Source organism: Thermobia domestica, chromosome 15, assembly GCF_964235325.1.
Source record: "Thermobia domestica chromosome 15, izTheDome1.hap1.1, whole genome shotgun sequence".
In the NCBI taxonomy this organism is placed as follows: Eukaryota; Metazoa; Arthropoda; class Insecta; order Zygentoma; family Lepismatidae; genus Thermobia; species Thermobia domestica.
Genome location: NC_137468.1, coordinates 162,067,430 through 162,084,396, shown reverse-complemented (window position 1 = coordinate 162,084,396; position 16,967 = coordinate 162,067,430). Strand labels below are relative to the sequence as shown.

Sequence of the window (16,967 nt, the reverse complement as noted above, 5' to 3'; positions counted from 1 at the left end):
AAACTATTGGAGTATTCACTTAACCCATAGAAATACGATCATACTTAACTCCCTATTTAATTTTAAAATTAAATAAAAGGAAATATTTCAGTGTAGCGACCCACGATTATGCATTTTAGTCTCAGGGAGATTATGATTAAAGCAAGTGAATGTTGTTGACAGAATTGATGGAATGCAAAGGTGGGAGGAGAGTACCCCGAGAAAACCCACGAATACGATGTCCACTACAAACTGACTTGGCCGTGGATCGAACCAAGAACCCAATACACCAGAGGTAAGCACTCTACCACTAAGCCACTGTGCCCCCGCCCATTTAATTGTCTATTAAGGTATATACGGTTGTTTTCTGAAATTTCTTCTTCTTACAGCAAATACTCAAAAGTACAAATCCATGTGGGTCTCTATTTTTACGACGTCATAAAATACATAATTCCTTATATCTCGCTTGCTATATTAGATATTGACAAAAAATGTTCACTTTATTTCAGAGCCCGATGAACGCTTGGAATTGTCCAAAGAAAATTTAGAGCTGAATTAATCTTTCGATCGAAATTGTACTGACGAGTCTGAGGTTCTCACTTAACCCATATAAGTACCATCTTATTTAACTTTTGTTAGAATCAATAATTGTTTTCTGAAATTTCAAGATCTAATACGCTTTTATTGTATGGTGTCTCTCTAGCTGCTAGATATACTAGCTGGAACTTTTAGGTAAATACATATTTCTAATACTCTTTACAAATGTCAAAATATATTTTACAAAACTTTTAAAATTTAATCTTGGTAGACCCCATGATGTTCTTAAACTCCATGGAAATACCTAATTATTTTAAGATGAAATTGCTACTGATGCTTATTAACTTTACATGACCGGTTTCGGAAATTTTACCACCTAACACGAAAACCCCATAACTATATGGATCCTCCCTTTATTTGACAATATCTTGATAGTCATATTTTAATTAATTTTCTAAATTGTACTGTCTAATATGCAAGCTCCACGTACCTATGGTGTCGCTTTTTATTTCACCATATTTCGGTAACTGTTAGGCGTACCGACTTGCGGTTTCGGTAAACACACACCTCTAACGTTCTTTAAAACGTTATTAAGACATATTTTAGAATATTTAGAAATGAGAGTTCTGGGAATATCATGGTACCCGAAAACCCCCATCAGGGCGTGTGTGTAGTGTATTTAATTGAAACTACTTTTGAGGTTGTTGTAAGCCCTCGTAATTACGTTTCCGAAACTGCACCATCTAGTACGCAAACTCCACAGTTCTGTAGTGTCGCTCTTTATTTTCCCATATCTCGATATCCATAAGGCTTACCGAGTTGAGGTTTTCGGTAAACAGATGTCAGTTCCTTACATTTTAGAGACATATATTTTCATATATCTAAAAAATACAGACATTAGGTACCCCATGGTAGCCCGAACACCATTGAGGTACCCACTTACTTTTGAATGGTAATACATTTTGAGTTGTTGTTCAGCATCAATAAACACTTCATAGTTTTTCTACGTGCAACCCAAAAGTCCATACCTGACCGAACAGATTTTGTCCATTTAATCTCAAAAATGTTAAGATACTTTGTATTGTTAAGTACAACCAAATTAAGCACACTGAATATAACATTTTAAATATTTTCTGATTTTTGTTGCAGGTATTTCGTGCATCAAACCAGGATTCTGCTTGAAAGACAGTCAAAAGAAGCAGTGTAGGTTGTGGCTAAAAGTACGCCCTTTCTGAAGACAGACTCAGTTGTACTTACATTATTTTGTACGAATATATAACCCTAATAAAGATACTGTACTACAAATTATTTCTTTCTTCCATAAATTATAATAAAATATTATCTCTGTTTAAAGAAAATGATTGTTAATGTTAAGTCATTTTAATTCTTTTTCTCTGTAATAAGAACATTATCCCTAGCAATATTTTTTATCTTTGTGCTATTGCGATTGGATGAAGTAAAATTCTATACGAAGCACTATTATTTCAGACATGCATTAATAACTAATGTATTGTTCTGTATGTAAGACAATGTGTATACTGAACATGTCTAGCGAAGGTGTTGTTTTAATACAGAATCTATAACTCAGCTTTTCAGTTGTCAACTTTATTGGGAATCCGAAGAAAGAAGTTAAACAAAAAAAAAAAAAAAAAAAATGTTGGACTTACCAGCGTGTGTGTGTTCGAATTCTGGACTAATCCAAATTATCCAGAGAAATCATTATATATTTCTTTGTTGCTATTTCAGATGTATCCTTTATCCAAGTCGTATGAAACGGAGACTTCATACATCGCTATACTTTGTATGAACTATGTTCCGTATTTACTTAATCACTTTGTAACTTTCTCTAGTGTTGACAAGGCCGCAGGTGTCAATCGAATAGTTTAGTGTTTCACTCATGTCACCTTGTGACTAAGGTACGTCCTGTCGGTATATATATGGTACTGGGTTCAATTAGCGATAAAATACATTTTTAGCGTTAAACAAATGCAAAAATCTACACGAAATGAGATACCGTGATCTCTGACTTACGGATAACACCAAGCAACTAATGGTACTGAGTGTGATTGAGTTTACTAATTACTATTTGGCTAAAATCAGTGTTCCTTTATCTATAGTTCTTTTCGTGCTTTGAATTGCAAAGTTTGAAATAACCGTTTTAAATTATTGTGTATATATATCTTCCGAGTAATTCTGAGAATCATTGCTCTTTCTTTAAGCAATGTATGAGACTGTTAAATTGCTCTTTCCTTAAAATGTTGCACTAAGAAGGATGCATCCAGGAAAGTCCAAATTTGCAGAATGTCTATAGCAGGGAAGAATAAATATGTTTAGTCGATGGCTGCACAACGCCTCCGCTGTCACCACGTTGTCACACAGCGAATACAGCGAACGTTTAAGAGTATTCTGCACTTACTATTAGGTATCGGCCTGGGAACTTTGGCGCATCTACCCAGTCTCCTTCTTGGTGTTTCATTTTTAATGGCGAGTACTGAGTAGGAATAATATTGTAAGCGAATGCGTTTCCGGCTGACACCACACTTTTAATTATTGCGACATTAAAAAAAAAAAAAAAAAAAAAAAAACTGTTAATTAAAATGTACAGAGAAGTTATTTCTGGAAAATTCTATTCAGGCCTCTTGTGGTAACAACTGCACTTTAGTAGAAGATACTATTAAGGAAAAGAATGAGGTAAAATAATCTTTATATCGTACAAGCAATGGATGATAACAGCTTAATAAATGATTGTACGTAAATCTTGTTTGAGTTTGAATATAGGATTGTATAAGGCTGTGCATTTTGCATTATTATTGAGGTGCTGCAACTAACTAACTGCAAACCATATGATAAATTCTTACAGTAATATATCACATATTGATTTACTCTGTATGGAAACGAAAATAGTTTAATATATGGTTAACCTCCTTTGTGCCAGGGGCGGATCCAGAGGGGGGCGATCGGGGCGATGGCCCCCCCCCACAAGAGGAAACTTTCTTATTTTATATATAAATAAACCCATCCATAACAAGTTTGGAGCTCTTAAAAGTAGCAGTATTACCGCCGACCGCCCCCCCCCCAGAAGTCCGTCCTGGATCCGCCCCTGCTTTGTGCCCATAATTTTAAAATTAACGCTTGTGTCACTTTTCAACACTTGACTTTGCAGTAGCTTTCCAACGAATTAGCAGGAAGCCCAAACTTATAGGACACCCTGCAGGTAAATACATTTCTTTGGACAGTTTCACTGCTCCAAACTAAGATTTGAAAAGTGTAGTATTGTTAATTTTATTATTATTGGCACAAAGGAGATCAACCATATTTTAAGCTATTTTTGTTTTCATACAGAGTAAAACAATATTTGACAACATTACAGTAAGAATGTATCATGCACTTTGCAGTATGTTGCAGCACTTTAATAATGGTGCACTATACGTACACTCTAGATCCTGCATATGTCCGATCCATACATTACAAGAAGGCAATACGTATTCGATACAGGTAAAATCTGTATATTTCATATGGACAACCTATTAGCTATATACATCCAATCTATACATTACATATGGCCAACCTGTACGCGACATACGTATAATCTATATGCTGCATGCAGACAGTCTGTAAGCTACATATATGCACTCTGTATGGTGCATACGGATATTCTGTATGCTGTATCTGGACAAGCTGTGTGCGACATAAGGAAAATCTGTATAATACATACGTACAATACGTATACTGTATCTAGTCGTACGTATGGGGCACAAGTACAATATAGATGCTGTCTCGGGGTTGAACGCAAGAAACATACGTACAGAACGTATATTGCATACTTCTTGAAATCATGCTCCGTCCTGATAGTCAGTGTATGTCGTCATTATTAACCCACATGCTACATACGACCCTGACGTCACAAAGCTAGATATTACCTCCGTATATACTTGTTACTGCAGATAACGTCACACGAATGACGTCATTGCACTTGTGCAGACAGTACGTATAATGCATACTTTTTCAGCTATACGTTTGCTGCAGGATGTTATATACGGTTGTACGTTAAGTCCAGAAACTACAGGAATTACGAATGTAACCTACGTTTTTAAGTATGCCACCTACATTTTTTTTTCTCAGTGTACCCACACCGGGAATCGAACTTGGCACCACGCGAATTGTGATCAAACGTGCTGCTTACGGCTGTGCTGTAGTCAAGCGTGCTGTAGCCTGCTTACGTCTCTGCGTAACATCATTGAAATTCTATGGTTAATCAGAGCAAAAAATAAATAAAATAAAGTTAATATAAATAGTTTTAAAACTTTTTTACACTTCACATAAACTACTGCGAAGAGTAGTACAAAGAGTAAAACTAGGTATTTCCAAAAGGAAACAAATTATTGTTATGTCCTACTTAGATGAGTAACAATAACTCTGTGGGCCCCCACAGCTGATTTCGTAGCCACCGTGGAACGACATTTTTCCTGGCGTACAAAGAGATAGATCTGCAGTATTCATGACAATTTATTTCAATTATAGCACTAAATTCTTCAATTTCTTAGGTATTATCCTTTCTTTATTTCTCAGAGTAGAAATTTTGTAAGCCTGGTTGGGTTTTTCGACGCCCTTATGGGTGAGGACTCCGGGACACTGTCCCAGTTGCTCTGGATATATGCTTATGTAATGCATTACGACCTTATGAACTTGTATAAGAAACAGAATGTACTTAAATTGAGACGCGAACTATGCGAAATATCGGACTTTGAATCTAAGTTGTTTGGTGATCTAACCCAAGACCACACATAGCAAAGGTGAGTGCCTTAGCTCCCTCCATAAGATTCAGGAAGTTCGTGTTATAAAGTGTAAATTAAACACGGAGATGTGATACGCTAATAAAGCATTTGTTTAATTAGAAACAAAATACCGTATATTGTAGTAATAATTTACCCTATTTGTTAAGATCATGAATGTTATATTCTGTTTTTAAAATGACAGTCAAAGCAGAATGTATTGGACAATAAATGAGATATTGTAAAATTTCAGTTTCGGTTCGATTTAATACATTCGTGCTGCTGTGTTGCGTTATCCGTTAGGAGGTATTGATCAATTCTGATTCAAAGGAAGGAAATAAACTACTGTATAGTACTGAAGTTAATTTAATAGAGTTCAATTGTATAGGCTATATGAAACAAAGTCTATTGGTAAAAAGTGAAATATGGGTTACTATTAGGGTTTTATCCCAGATATGATAGACCCACTGATGATTGAACCTAGAACACACGCATGGAAAGCATTAGCGCTAGCAAATTAGCTATGAAGAGGTACAGTGTACCCAGGGCCGGCGGAAGGGGAAAATATCACCCGGGCAAAGAATCCATATGGCGCCCACTACAACCCATTGGTATTACTGAGTTTAAATTTGCTATGCTATCTTACAGATAGCTGCTTTTAAAGGATAACCCCTTGAACTCTATAACTATAAGAATCAATTATCAAACTGAGTAAGATCTTAACTTTTGTCAGTTAAATACACAGAGTAAGTTTTGGTTAACGATATACGAAACAATTATTTACACATGAGCAGGGCCGCCCACAGGGGGGATGTATGGCGCAAGCTGCGCCATTGAGAAAAATTTTGGGGGGGATTTTACTCTACTTTCGAACTAGCAATTTTACTGTCGGAATAGCATTAAAACACGATTTTGAGAAGCTAATTTTCAAAAATTTTCCGGGGTGAACCCCGTACCCCCTGTTTCGATACTCGGTGAATGAAGTACCGCGCAAGTAGCCGTATGAAAGGAAAGGTTGGTTCGTTTTAAGAGAGAAGGGCCGCCCACAGGAAGGATGAATGGCGCAAGTTGTGCCATCGAGAAAAAATTGGGGGGAATAAAAAAATTGGGAAAGAATTTTACTCTAATGTCGAATAAGTAATTTTGCTGTCGTCAGAATAACATTGGAACACGATGCGATTATTTTTTTTTAAATCTCGAGAATGAATTCCCCGACCCCCTGCTTAGAAACTCTATGAATGAAGTACTGCGCAAGTTGCTATATGAAAGGATGGCGCCAAGTTCTGGTGAATAACAATTACAAACACTCAAGGAATCACTTTCAGATTCAGATTTGAAACTTGCCTATGTTGTCTGTTGAAAATTATAAAGTAGTTTGACATAGTTGTGAGCTAGTGGTAACCATACAGACAACACCCAAGTTTCAAATCTAAATTTGAAGTGAGCCAGTGAGTGTTTGTAACTGTTGTCCACCAGAACTTGGCGCCAATTTTTGTGATTTTAATTCTTATTAAGGCCACTCGTACTTGGCTCTTTTACAGGAATGTTTTTTGTTGGATATCACTTCTTTTTGTAGGCTAATTTCGAGGATAACATTTTCTTTTGGTATCAAACTCAATAACTTGTAACTTGCATCTTACTTTTCATGTACAAGGGAATTAAATCAATATTTTGTAAAGAAAAAAATAATACTACTAATTGTAAAAAAAGAATTCCTGTGCCATACACAGTGTGTAAAAGCTTTTATTCCCTTCAATATCCTTATAGAACATATTTAGTACTAGCAGCGTTCACCCCGCTTCGCTGCGGTCACCCCGGAACGCAATAAACTTTGTTACTTAGATAATTTTTACTTTTTCGCTTTCAAGTGATATGATAAAAACCATAGAAGATTGCAGTAAATGTTAACATTATATCGCCTGTCATTTATGTTAACCCGCCCCGCTTCGCTGCGGTCACCCCAACCCGCCCCGCTTCGCTGCGGTCATCCCGGAACGCAATAAACTTTGTTACTTAGATAATTTTTACTTTTTCGCTTTCAAGTGATTTATAGCGCCTGTCAGTTATGTTAACCCGCCGAGTCACAGGGTCATGCGGGTTGCATATAAATACGTTTATTTTTATACCTATGATGAACTAATAACAAAGGATTTGTACGTATGGACACCTGAATGGTCAATTATCTCAAGACACTGGTAATTGAAAATTAAAGTGATATGATAAAAACCATCTAGGGTCCAAATCCTAACAACCCCCCAAAAATGAAAGAAATCGGTTCAGCCGTATTAGCGTGATGAGCGGACAAAGGATTTTGTGCGTTCTCTTTTATATATATAGATTGTACACTACCAAGATTACTAATAAAAGTAATGCCATTTTTATAATTACTACTGCCCCCACTACTACTACAAGCATTCTATAATACTACTACAGGAAATAAAAACAACAACAAAAATAACAATTACTAGTACTATAAAAATTACTGTTACACTGGGCAATTGTTTTTAGAGGACTTGAGTTTTGAGGAGGGAAGAGATTATTAGTTTTTGGGGGGAGTGCGCCATCAGCTTTGGGGGGGATGGGCACCCCTGCACATGAGCATGCAAAATATTCTACGTCACTAATTAGAAATTTACAGAACGATTCAAGAAACAACGATTTATATAAAATTGAGATTGATGATGCGATAGAGCATTTATTTACACATGTATACATAAATAACCTTGTTAACTGCGAAAGAGAACACATATATGATCAAAAGAACATACAAATATATTTTGTAACAGCATTGTACAAAGATTTCGTAATACAAATAATACAACCAGTAATATAATTTTATATCTTTATACAGTTTTAATGCAAATTGTCCTTTGACTTGTTTACAATGCTAAGTATAGTTAACTTTTCGTGCCTTTTTCTCTGCAAAGTCTTTTAATTAAAGTATCAGTGTCAAGCTCACACAGAACATCACATTCAATAGACATCATAGAAAGGCCTACAAGACGCTCTTGCGTCATCGTTGATCGTAGGTAGTTCTTTATAAGTTTCAACTTGGAGAAACTTCTTTCTGCTGAAGCTACACTTACAGAAATAGTTAGTAATATTCTTAGATCAATAGTTGCATTTGGAAATAACCCAATAATGGAGTTCTTGCAAATATATGTAAATACTTGCAACGGTTTGCTCCCACTTTCAGAACCGAGAAATGAAGATAAAAGTAAGAGCTCTTGATATAACTGAAATCCGTCAATATCACAGTGATCTTTGTCTCTTAAAGATAGTTGTAAGTCCTTGCAACACTAGTAAATACTCTTTGTCCATTATTGGATGGATGTCATATAAAAATCCAAATATTTCGCTGTGCTGCTTCAGTTGTTGAAATCTTTCATTCAGGGAACAGATAATTGTGTCAAATGTGCAAAAATATAAGTTACATTTAAACGCACTGTATGGATCATTAATCGGTTCGTCTTCAGATTCATACAAAAATTGTCGTTTGACTTTTCTAGGTCGGAGTTTTGGTTCATTCTCAAATTGTGGTTGAATGTCGAGCTGTTCAGCAATTACTTTGGCATCAACCAAAATATTCTGGAAACCTTTATCACTTCGCATGTTCTCAAGGCGACACTTGGTTTTTTTAAGCAGATCAACTGCTTGCTGAATGTCTACTGATTCTTGTTGGAAAACATGGCTAACCACATTAACACAAGAAAGAACTTCATACCAAAACACCACAACACAAACGAACTTAAAATTCAGGAGCTTCCTAGCCAGGGAACAGCCTTATTTTTGCCCATAATGTCTATCTTTGAGTCCTTTGATGCTTCGAAAAGAGCATCGTAAATTTCTCCTAACTGGTAGCGAAACGATTTGACAGCATCAATACAACTCTCCCATCTAGTATCACTAAGAGGTTTCAAAGTGAAATTGGATATATGTTTTTCCAGAACAGACCAACGATATGTGGAACTAGAAAAATAATTGCATACTTCTTGCAATAAAGCAAAAAAAAAAAAAAATATTACAGCCTTACTACAGCACATTGCAGAATTATTCACAACCAAATACAATGAATGGGAGCTACAAGGGACAAAAAATGCTCGACTATTTAGATCTAATATTCGTTTTTGAACGCCTGAGTGCTTTCCTTTCATTTTGGCACCGTTATCATACCCTTGGCCACGCATGTTTGAGAGAGGAATTTTCAGTTTTTCTAATTCTTCCAAAATAGTGGTAGTTAGTCCTTCTCCTGAAGAATCATTTATGCACAAAAATCCAAAAAAATGTTCTTCAATGGATGGTTCCTTACCCAGTTCTACCTTCACGAAACGAACAATTAGTGTCATTTCCTCTGTATGATTTACGTCTGGTGTACAATCTAATATTACGGAATAATAGGTCGCTTTCATTAGATCAGTCAAAATTTTATCCTTTATTTTTGACACAAGGAGTTCAATTATTTCATTTTGAATGTCCTTGCTCAAATAATGTACCTGTGTCTCTTTACATGTTATTCGTCGCAAATGCTCAGCCATAGTAACATCAAACTGTGCAATACACTCAACTAGTTTGAGAAAATTGCCGTTGTTTCTTGAGTAAATAGTGTCATTTTGACCACGAAATGCCAAGTTCTGGGAAGCACGAAACTGAATTATACACAGCAGTCGTTTGAGAACCTCTTTCCAATGCTCAGTTTCATTGCGAATAATTGCTTGGTTTTCAGCGTCAACTGTTTTACCTGACTGTAATCGGTTTGCAAGTTCAAACCACGATTGGAAAGCATTCATGTGAGTCAAAAATCTATCATAGTCTGATAACAGTCAGGACATATGCTTCTAATCCGAAAAACCTTCACGAGAAGAGAGTGACATCGTAGTACCACCGAAAAGACGGCAACAGAAACAAAATATTGCATTCTTAGTCACTGAATAAATAAGCCAACTACGAGCAACTTCTTCTCCATTGTGCAGACGTCTTTTGTAGTTACTTGTAGTAAATCGCCGATCCTCGCTGTTTACTGGGAACTCTCGTTTGGAGACTTGAACTGGACCTCGTCTAACAAGTATCTGACGCATTCCGTCCGTAATATGTTCTGGCCAATTTCCTGGATCATCAAGATCGATTGATTGTGATTCCAACACCTGAAAAAAAAAAAAGAGTCAGTAGAAAATAATGTTAAATTTATTTTAAACATTGTCTTCTAACAAAGAATAAGTGACTAAAACTTGAATGGAATTTTTAAAATTGTGTTCATAATTTTTAAAGGTGGCTTGCACCGAAGGTGGGGTGGGGGGTGGGGGATATTCAAGCAGCTAGATCATCCGGGGATAAACACAAAACTTAGGATGGCGCATGACCAATAAGCCTCCGATAGATGTGAGATATAAATAAATAAAGAGGGGGAGGGGAAAAGTTTAATAATAATTGAAGTAAATAAATAAATAAATAAATAAATACAGGTTTCGTGCGAATATAAGACGTCCACGTCATGTTATTTTGTATACATAGGAGAATCTGCCCAGGATTTCTGAAGCCCTACCCAGGATTCTCGGTTTCAGCATTGAAGTGCTGTAATGTGGTTAAATGCCTTGACCCTGATTGGCTCCACAAATGCATCTTACGAAGTTGAATCAGTAATGAACGATCAGATCAACCGGGATAAAAACATGTTCGTGGCTGACTTAACCTAAGAAATATGCAACTTTGAAAACAACATTTCTTTGAACATTATTCTTAGCAAGTTTGTATTTCTTACTATCTGTATTTTCTTTAAAATATGCGCATTATTATACACTAATTAAAACTAAACTCTGTTTTTTAAGCTCCGAAACACCACTGACTGTGTCCTTTTTTTCTTTCTCTTTAAATGTGGTGGGTTGGTATGTGATAAGTTAGTTGACTTGCATCGTAATGTTTTGGGGCTTTCTGGATTAGAGTTCGGTACATTATATTATTTGAAGAGCTTTCCGATTTCCTTGCGATGCTCAATATAAAAAGCCTTGGGGGATAGAATCTGCTAACTCTTGCATCAAATGTGAGCCTGCTAGTCATTCAACCACTAAGGCAATAAATATTACATATTATTATTTTTTTAAAAAAATGTTATCCCATATGTCTTCCGTCAAAGAAACTTGAACGGAATACAGTGATATTATGCACCTAGACACAAGAAATGAATTCCAAAAATTGAGTAAGTGTGACCCTAAAGATGTTTTTGATTGATTGTTTATATATTTGGCATGTTATAATTTAATTGGTGTCTCCGCAGAACGACTGGTTAAGCTCATCGCCTTATAACTAAAGGAGCTCGGGTTCGATTCTCGGTGAGGACACAAGTGGTTTGGATCCCGCCCTTAGAACGTCATCATCATCCCATGGAAAGCAATGCAAAGCCACCATGGTTTCACCTTGCTGAGAGACACTCGGGGTCAAACACATGCCTCCGGGAAGAACACCAATCATCATCATAAAATAATAACTAATAGCAGGCAAATTATGAGCTTTCTTACATTACAGTACAAAAGCATATACAGTTTGAACCTCAGTATTTTCATTTTTCCAACAGATTAAAAAAATAATTACAGTAAAATGTATGTGGCCAAACTATAGTCTGTTAAAAGATTTTTTAAAAAATGTCAGTTAGTGAAAAGTCTCTAATCAGTTCTACTGCTTGGTTATTTGTTACAAAAATAATAATTCGATTTATATCCCGAGTTCAGGTCGAAATGACCCATTCATCTACAACACCCATCAAATTAAACCAAAGTTGCTTCATGGAAAGTAAGTGAAACATAGTGAATTTAATCCCACTAGCTAATATATATATATATATATATATATATATATATATATATATATATATATATATATATATATATATATATATATATATATATATAAGCTAGGCCTTCATGAACATATTGGTACAAGATATTTAGAAACAATTGTCGGTCTGTCGAATTTATAATCTATGCCTGTCGAATTGCAATGTACTCTAATAATAAAAGTAATTATGTTTCACTGCATTTCCTCTTATATTTTACACAATGCTGTAATTACGTGATATTCAACCAACATGCAATTGTATGTTTATTCAAATAACAAAATGTTTAACTTACGTCTATTACAATTTCCTGTGGAAATGCTAATCCATCTTCGTTTCGTATATCAATTGTTTCAGATTTCAATTGTTCTTCTTCCTCCTGCGAAATGCTCGTAATCGATCGATCCACATGTGGAAAGGAAAGAACTATACGTTACAAATAAAGTTTCTTTTCTTAAAAGAAAAAATATATTTAATTTGTATTCTAAAGGTGAAGAAAATGCATAAATGATAAAATAACTGCGTATAAATATTAAATCTACATATTCCGTGTTCACTGTGAAAAAGTACAGTTAGAAAAACAAAAAATGGGGCGATTCTTACAGAATCTAGGTAAGAATGGCCTCATTTTTTCTTTTGCTAACTGTACATAACAATTAAATTCTCTCCGTATTCATTAACAACTTTGTGTTGTGAAAATCATCAAGAATCAGCGCATTCATAAAATAGATGCGGATTCCCGGCGGGAACTCATGTGGTTCGGATTGCACGTTAATCAGTAGGTCCACGTCTCATATAGCCTCGCTGCTGAACGGGACGTAAAACTCAAAATCAACTCAACTCAACTCATAAAATAGATGCGAATGCATTCAAATTAGCTGCCGAAGCCCGAACACTTTTTTTAAGTCACGTTAATCGTATTGGATAGAAACATAATCTATATAGTCTTACACTGGTATATGTTACTTATTTACGATATGTTTATGAAATAATCGAAATCGAAATTCAGGAGACAAAAGAAGAACACGCACACCATGAAACGTGCACTACATGTACATGACTTCTGATTTATAATTTTCTTTCACGAGACATTTGACAGTACAAACAGGACTAATTTCTTTTTGGTTGCCGATAACTCAATATTGTTTGTGTGTATTGTTAGAGCGACCGACATAGCTTTGTCGCAAGGAGTGCAATTGTCAGCACCGCGGCGGTTGTAAGTGTCAGAGCGTGTTATTGTTGCTCAAAACTCCCAACTCTCAACAATAGCCTTTAGCTTTGTCAGCGGAGATTTTTTTTATAGACAAATAAGGTGAAGGGATGAAGGGATTTCCTTTATAGGAGATTCAAAAAGAAACCGGGGTTGTTATAAAGAGTGAGGCCTATGGCATGAGGTAGTAACCAATGTTGCTACACAATTTATGAAAAAGTTAATTTTTAGTTCACCGTTTACAATAACATAAATTTAGAAAGGATTTTGGCGCCCCCAAACTCCCCTAAAATTTGGCGCCCCGGGCGGTTGCCCGGCTCGCCCGGCCCTTCCGCCGGTACTGAGTGTACCATAATTGTCAAGAATGAAGGCAAAAAATGAAGAAGCAAAAACGACAGACTGTACGTTAATAATATTTTCACAATTTTAATTTCACACTATTTATTTCGAGACTTTCGAGACGAGACCGAGATTTGGTCCTCGAAACCGAGATCGAGACAAGCATCTGTTGACCGAGACGGTGATTTTTGACTCGAGACGAGACCGAGACTGCAAAGTCTCGTCTCGTCTCGTCTCGTCTCGTCTCGATACCATCCCTAATGAAATCCGAAATGTTGTGCCGCACAAGCTAAACCGTACCTAAAAGGTTACTGCTGCTTTAGATTAATTAGTCACATGTGATTATCTTCGTCAACTACTACGTCCTAATCAGAAACTCTAAATACACTTTCGACAACCATCCGTTAGTCAAACTCGTAGTAGGGCATTAATCAAACCTCGATACGACTCTCCATAACGCCCTAAAAGGTTTTTATAAGATTCTCTCGGGGCGTTATTCTTTTTTTAAAAAAAAAAACTTTTTATACTTAAAAATAAGGGTAGTTTATTAGAGGATGAAAATTAAAATTTGCGATTTTCTCAAAAATGGCTCTAACAATTTCGTTCATATTACATAAACCAACGTTCCAGTCCTTACTATCCCGAAAGAGTCGTTTTTTGTGTAGCTGATAATGCCCATACCTGGCAACCTTGCTGCCATCGTCAGATGTCAGAAATTGTAAGTCGTAAAGTGAACGTTAGAGGCGCTAATTTCGTTTTGTTTACGCTAATTTGTTATGCCATATGATAAGCGAACACGGACCTAGGAAATGACTTTGCAAATATCGAAACTAGCAGCAGTTGATTTATCGTGCAGTCTAAAGTGTCAACTGTTTTGTGTGGGTGCATTTTCACATATATATGAGGTATAGTTGTGGGATTAAAGTTGTTTTTAAGTGCTTGTAGATAGATGATTATATTGTGGTATTGTTTATATATACCTGTACAGCAAAATCCCTTTTAACTACTGAAATAATGCCGTGTTTTCTGTGTTAACAACTAGCTATAGCCTGTATGTGCAATAATTGCAAGATAGTCGAGGCCGTGAATCAGCTTTGCCTGAAGAGTCATATACAACAGCAGTATAGCAAATGTTCCACTAATTACAGTTGCGTGCAGAACATTTATTTATTAACTAGCAATGAATTTTAGTTATAAAGTGTATATCAAAATCATTATACAGGGGATGAGTATGCTAAAGGAGAGTGAGAAGAATTGATGCCGATCTGCAAGGATCTTTGCCGATCAGATTATTCAATAGATGTAAGTTAAGAATGTCAGGGCCATTAGCGCTTGAGTATAGAACGTCACAAACAGTAAGACTGTTGGTGCAGATTTAGGATGTCGGTGGCTATATTTGATATGTGTATGGATAAAAGTTATTAATTCACAAAGGGAAAAAAATGGGGGTTGCAATTAAATTTGGATGATGCACACACCGAGTATACGCGACAATCACATGACACTAACAATAATAATTAAGTCAAGTCTTTACTTTAGGCAAGGCAGTGACAATAACCGATTCATCTGAACCGGTTCCTGCAGTTTCAGTTACAGTTCCGTAAAACGAAAGACAGAAAACAACGCGCCCTGCGAGGCTTAACCCGCCTTCAATCGCTGACGCTCGCTCGGCAATACTATGTGTATCAGGAAATAATATTAACGGTGACAGCATATCACTGCCTTGCTCAAAGTAAAGTTACCATAATAATTTTGTTTAGAGGTACCCCTCCAATTTTAAACCTACAAAAAGGCAATTGAATCATTAAAAATTGTTAGGTTACGCTAGGTTAGATTAGGAGCTCATTCGTGGCTAAGCGGTTAGCGTACGCGCCTTTGGCGTGGGTGACCCAGGTTCGATTCCTGGCGGGAGCTCATGTGTTTCGGATTCTATGTTAATCAGTAAGTCCATGTCTCATATTGCCTCGCTGCTGAGCGGGATGTTAAACTCAAAATCCAATCCAAGCTAGGTTAGATTAGGTTATCCGGTAAGACTTTAGAACAGTGACTGGAACCGTTCCCCTAGAAGCTTCAACTATCACTTAATTTAAAGTGTTGCCGGTATTTTAGTTTAGGTTCCAGTGAATGTTCTACTCAAAGTAAAGACTTACCCGTTACTCTTTCACTATATTCAACGCACCGATTCGCAATGTTATATGGTTGTTGATTGTCAATACCTTCCCATACATTCTACATTGTGTTTTCAAATTCGGTGATCCGTGGTTCTCATAAAAATTTAATTGATTCTCTTCATTATTATATAATTATGTAAAACTCAGTAGATGCACGTGTCATATAGCCTCGCTGCTGAGCGAGATGTTACTTAAAATGAACTCAATGCAGAAATACTACATTCAACGTACCGATTCGCCATGTTATACGACTACCATGTCCTGAATCATCTGCATGATGTAACAAATGGAAATGGAAGTGGACGTTCCGTCTGCTAGTTTAGGCACACCCACTCAAATTAATTGTTGAAACATTATTATACTTTTACTAATTTCCTTCTTATTGTCCTCCAAAAGATTTGAGAAGCATTTACTATCTCCCCAAATCCATGCCAGCTCCAGAGCCGGTAGTATGACACATAACCCAAACTAATCACTATCAAGTGAGCCAGAGTCGCATTCAAGTGGTTGTGGGAGAAACTAAATAATATCCAAGATTTCTGTTGGACAACGTAACAATACCCGACTTCACACAGATGATGGTGAAGAGGGCCCTTAGAAGTAATACATGGTTTGAGTATAAATACAGCCAGGTTTGGCTGGTTTAAACCAACAAACGAAAAATGTTTGTAAAAGTGTAAGTGTTCGTAAAATCTTGATGAACACACATTTGTTGGTTATCACGTTTCACTCCCGTATATTATTCGTATTATATTCGGACCTAAATTCTCCATTCATTACTCAAATAGATTATAGTACAAAAGCAACTTTTTGTTTTATTATAAGTTTATGACTGTTTCTTTTCTGATTTTTTTATAGTTTGCTATTATTGTTACGCAACTGCAATCAGAGAAAAATTCTAAATATTTTTTTCGTTTTAATAATGTTTACAATTGATAAAATACATCGAAATGCCGTATTTTTTGGCGGGGGGGGGGGAGGCGTCATGCAAACCCTATGAGAATCACTTATTGAAATTAGCAGTATCTTTGATATTCACTTATGTATAAATGGGTCAGAGCCAAAGTGAACTCAAATAATTCTTATCTTTATTCACTTTTCTTACTGATATGCAAATTAAGTCATTGTTCTCTTTC

The 16,967-nt window shown here is 36.1% G+C and overlaps 2 protein-coding genes across 5 annotated transcripts in view; one reads left to right on the top strand and one right to left on the bottom strand.

Moving 5' to 3' along the window:
• Ppat-Dpck (Bifunctional Phosphopantetheine adenylyltransferase - Dephospho-CoA kinase) overlaps positions 1–16,967 on the top strand; it is a 220,825-nt gene that overhangs the window by 115,006 nt on the left and 88,852 nt on the right. Inside the window, exon 1 of one of the 4 annotated variants that reach the window (XM_081740328.1) lies at positions 14,382–14,538. The exons of 2 other annotated variants lie outside the window; for them this stretch is intronic. The gene's annotated coding sequence lies outside the window, so the exon portion shown is untranslated. Of the gene's footprint in view, positions 1–14,381; positions 14,566–16,967 lie in introns of those variants that run through there. One more of the 4 variants, XM_081740326.1, reaches the window with a different exon arrangement.
• LOC145671692 (zinc finger MYM-type protein 1-like) lies at positions 9,044–10,075 on the bottom strand. Its single transcript, XM_081740891.1, has one exon. The coding sequence runs from the start codon at positions 10,073–10,075 to the stop codon at positions 9,044–9,046; it is 1,032 nt and encodes a 343-aa protein (XP_081597017.1).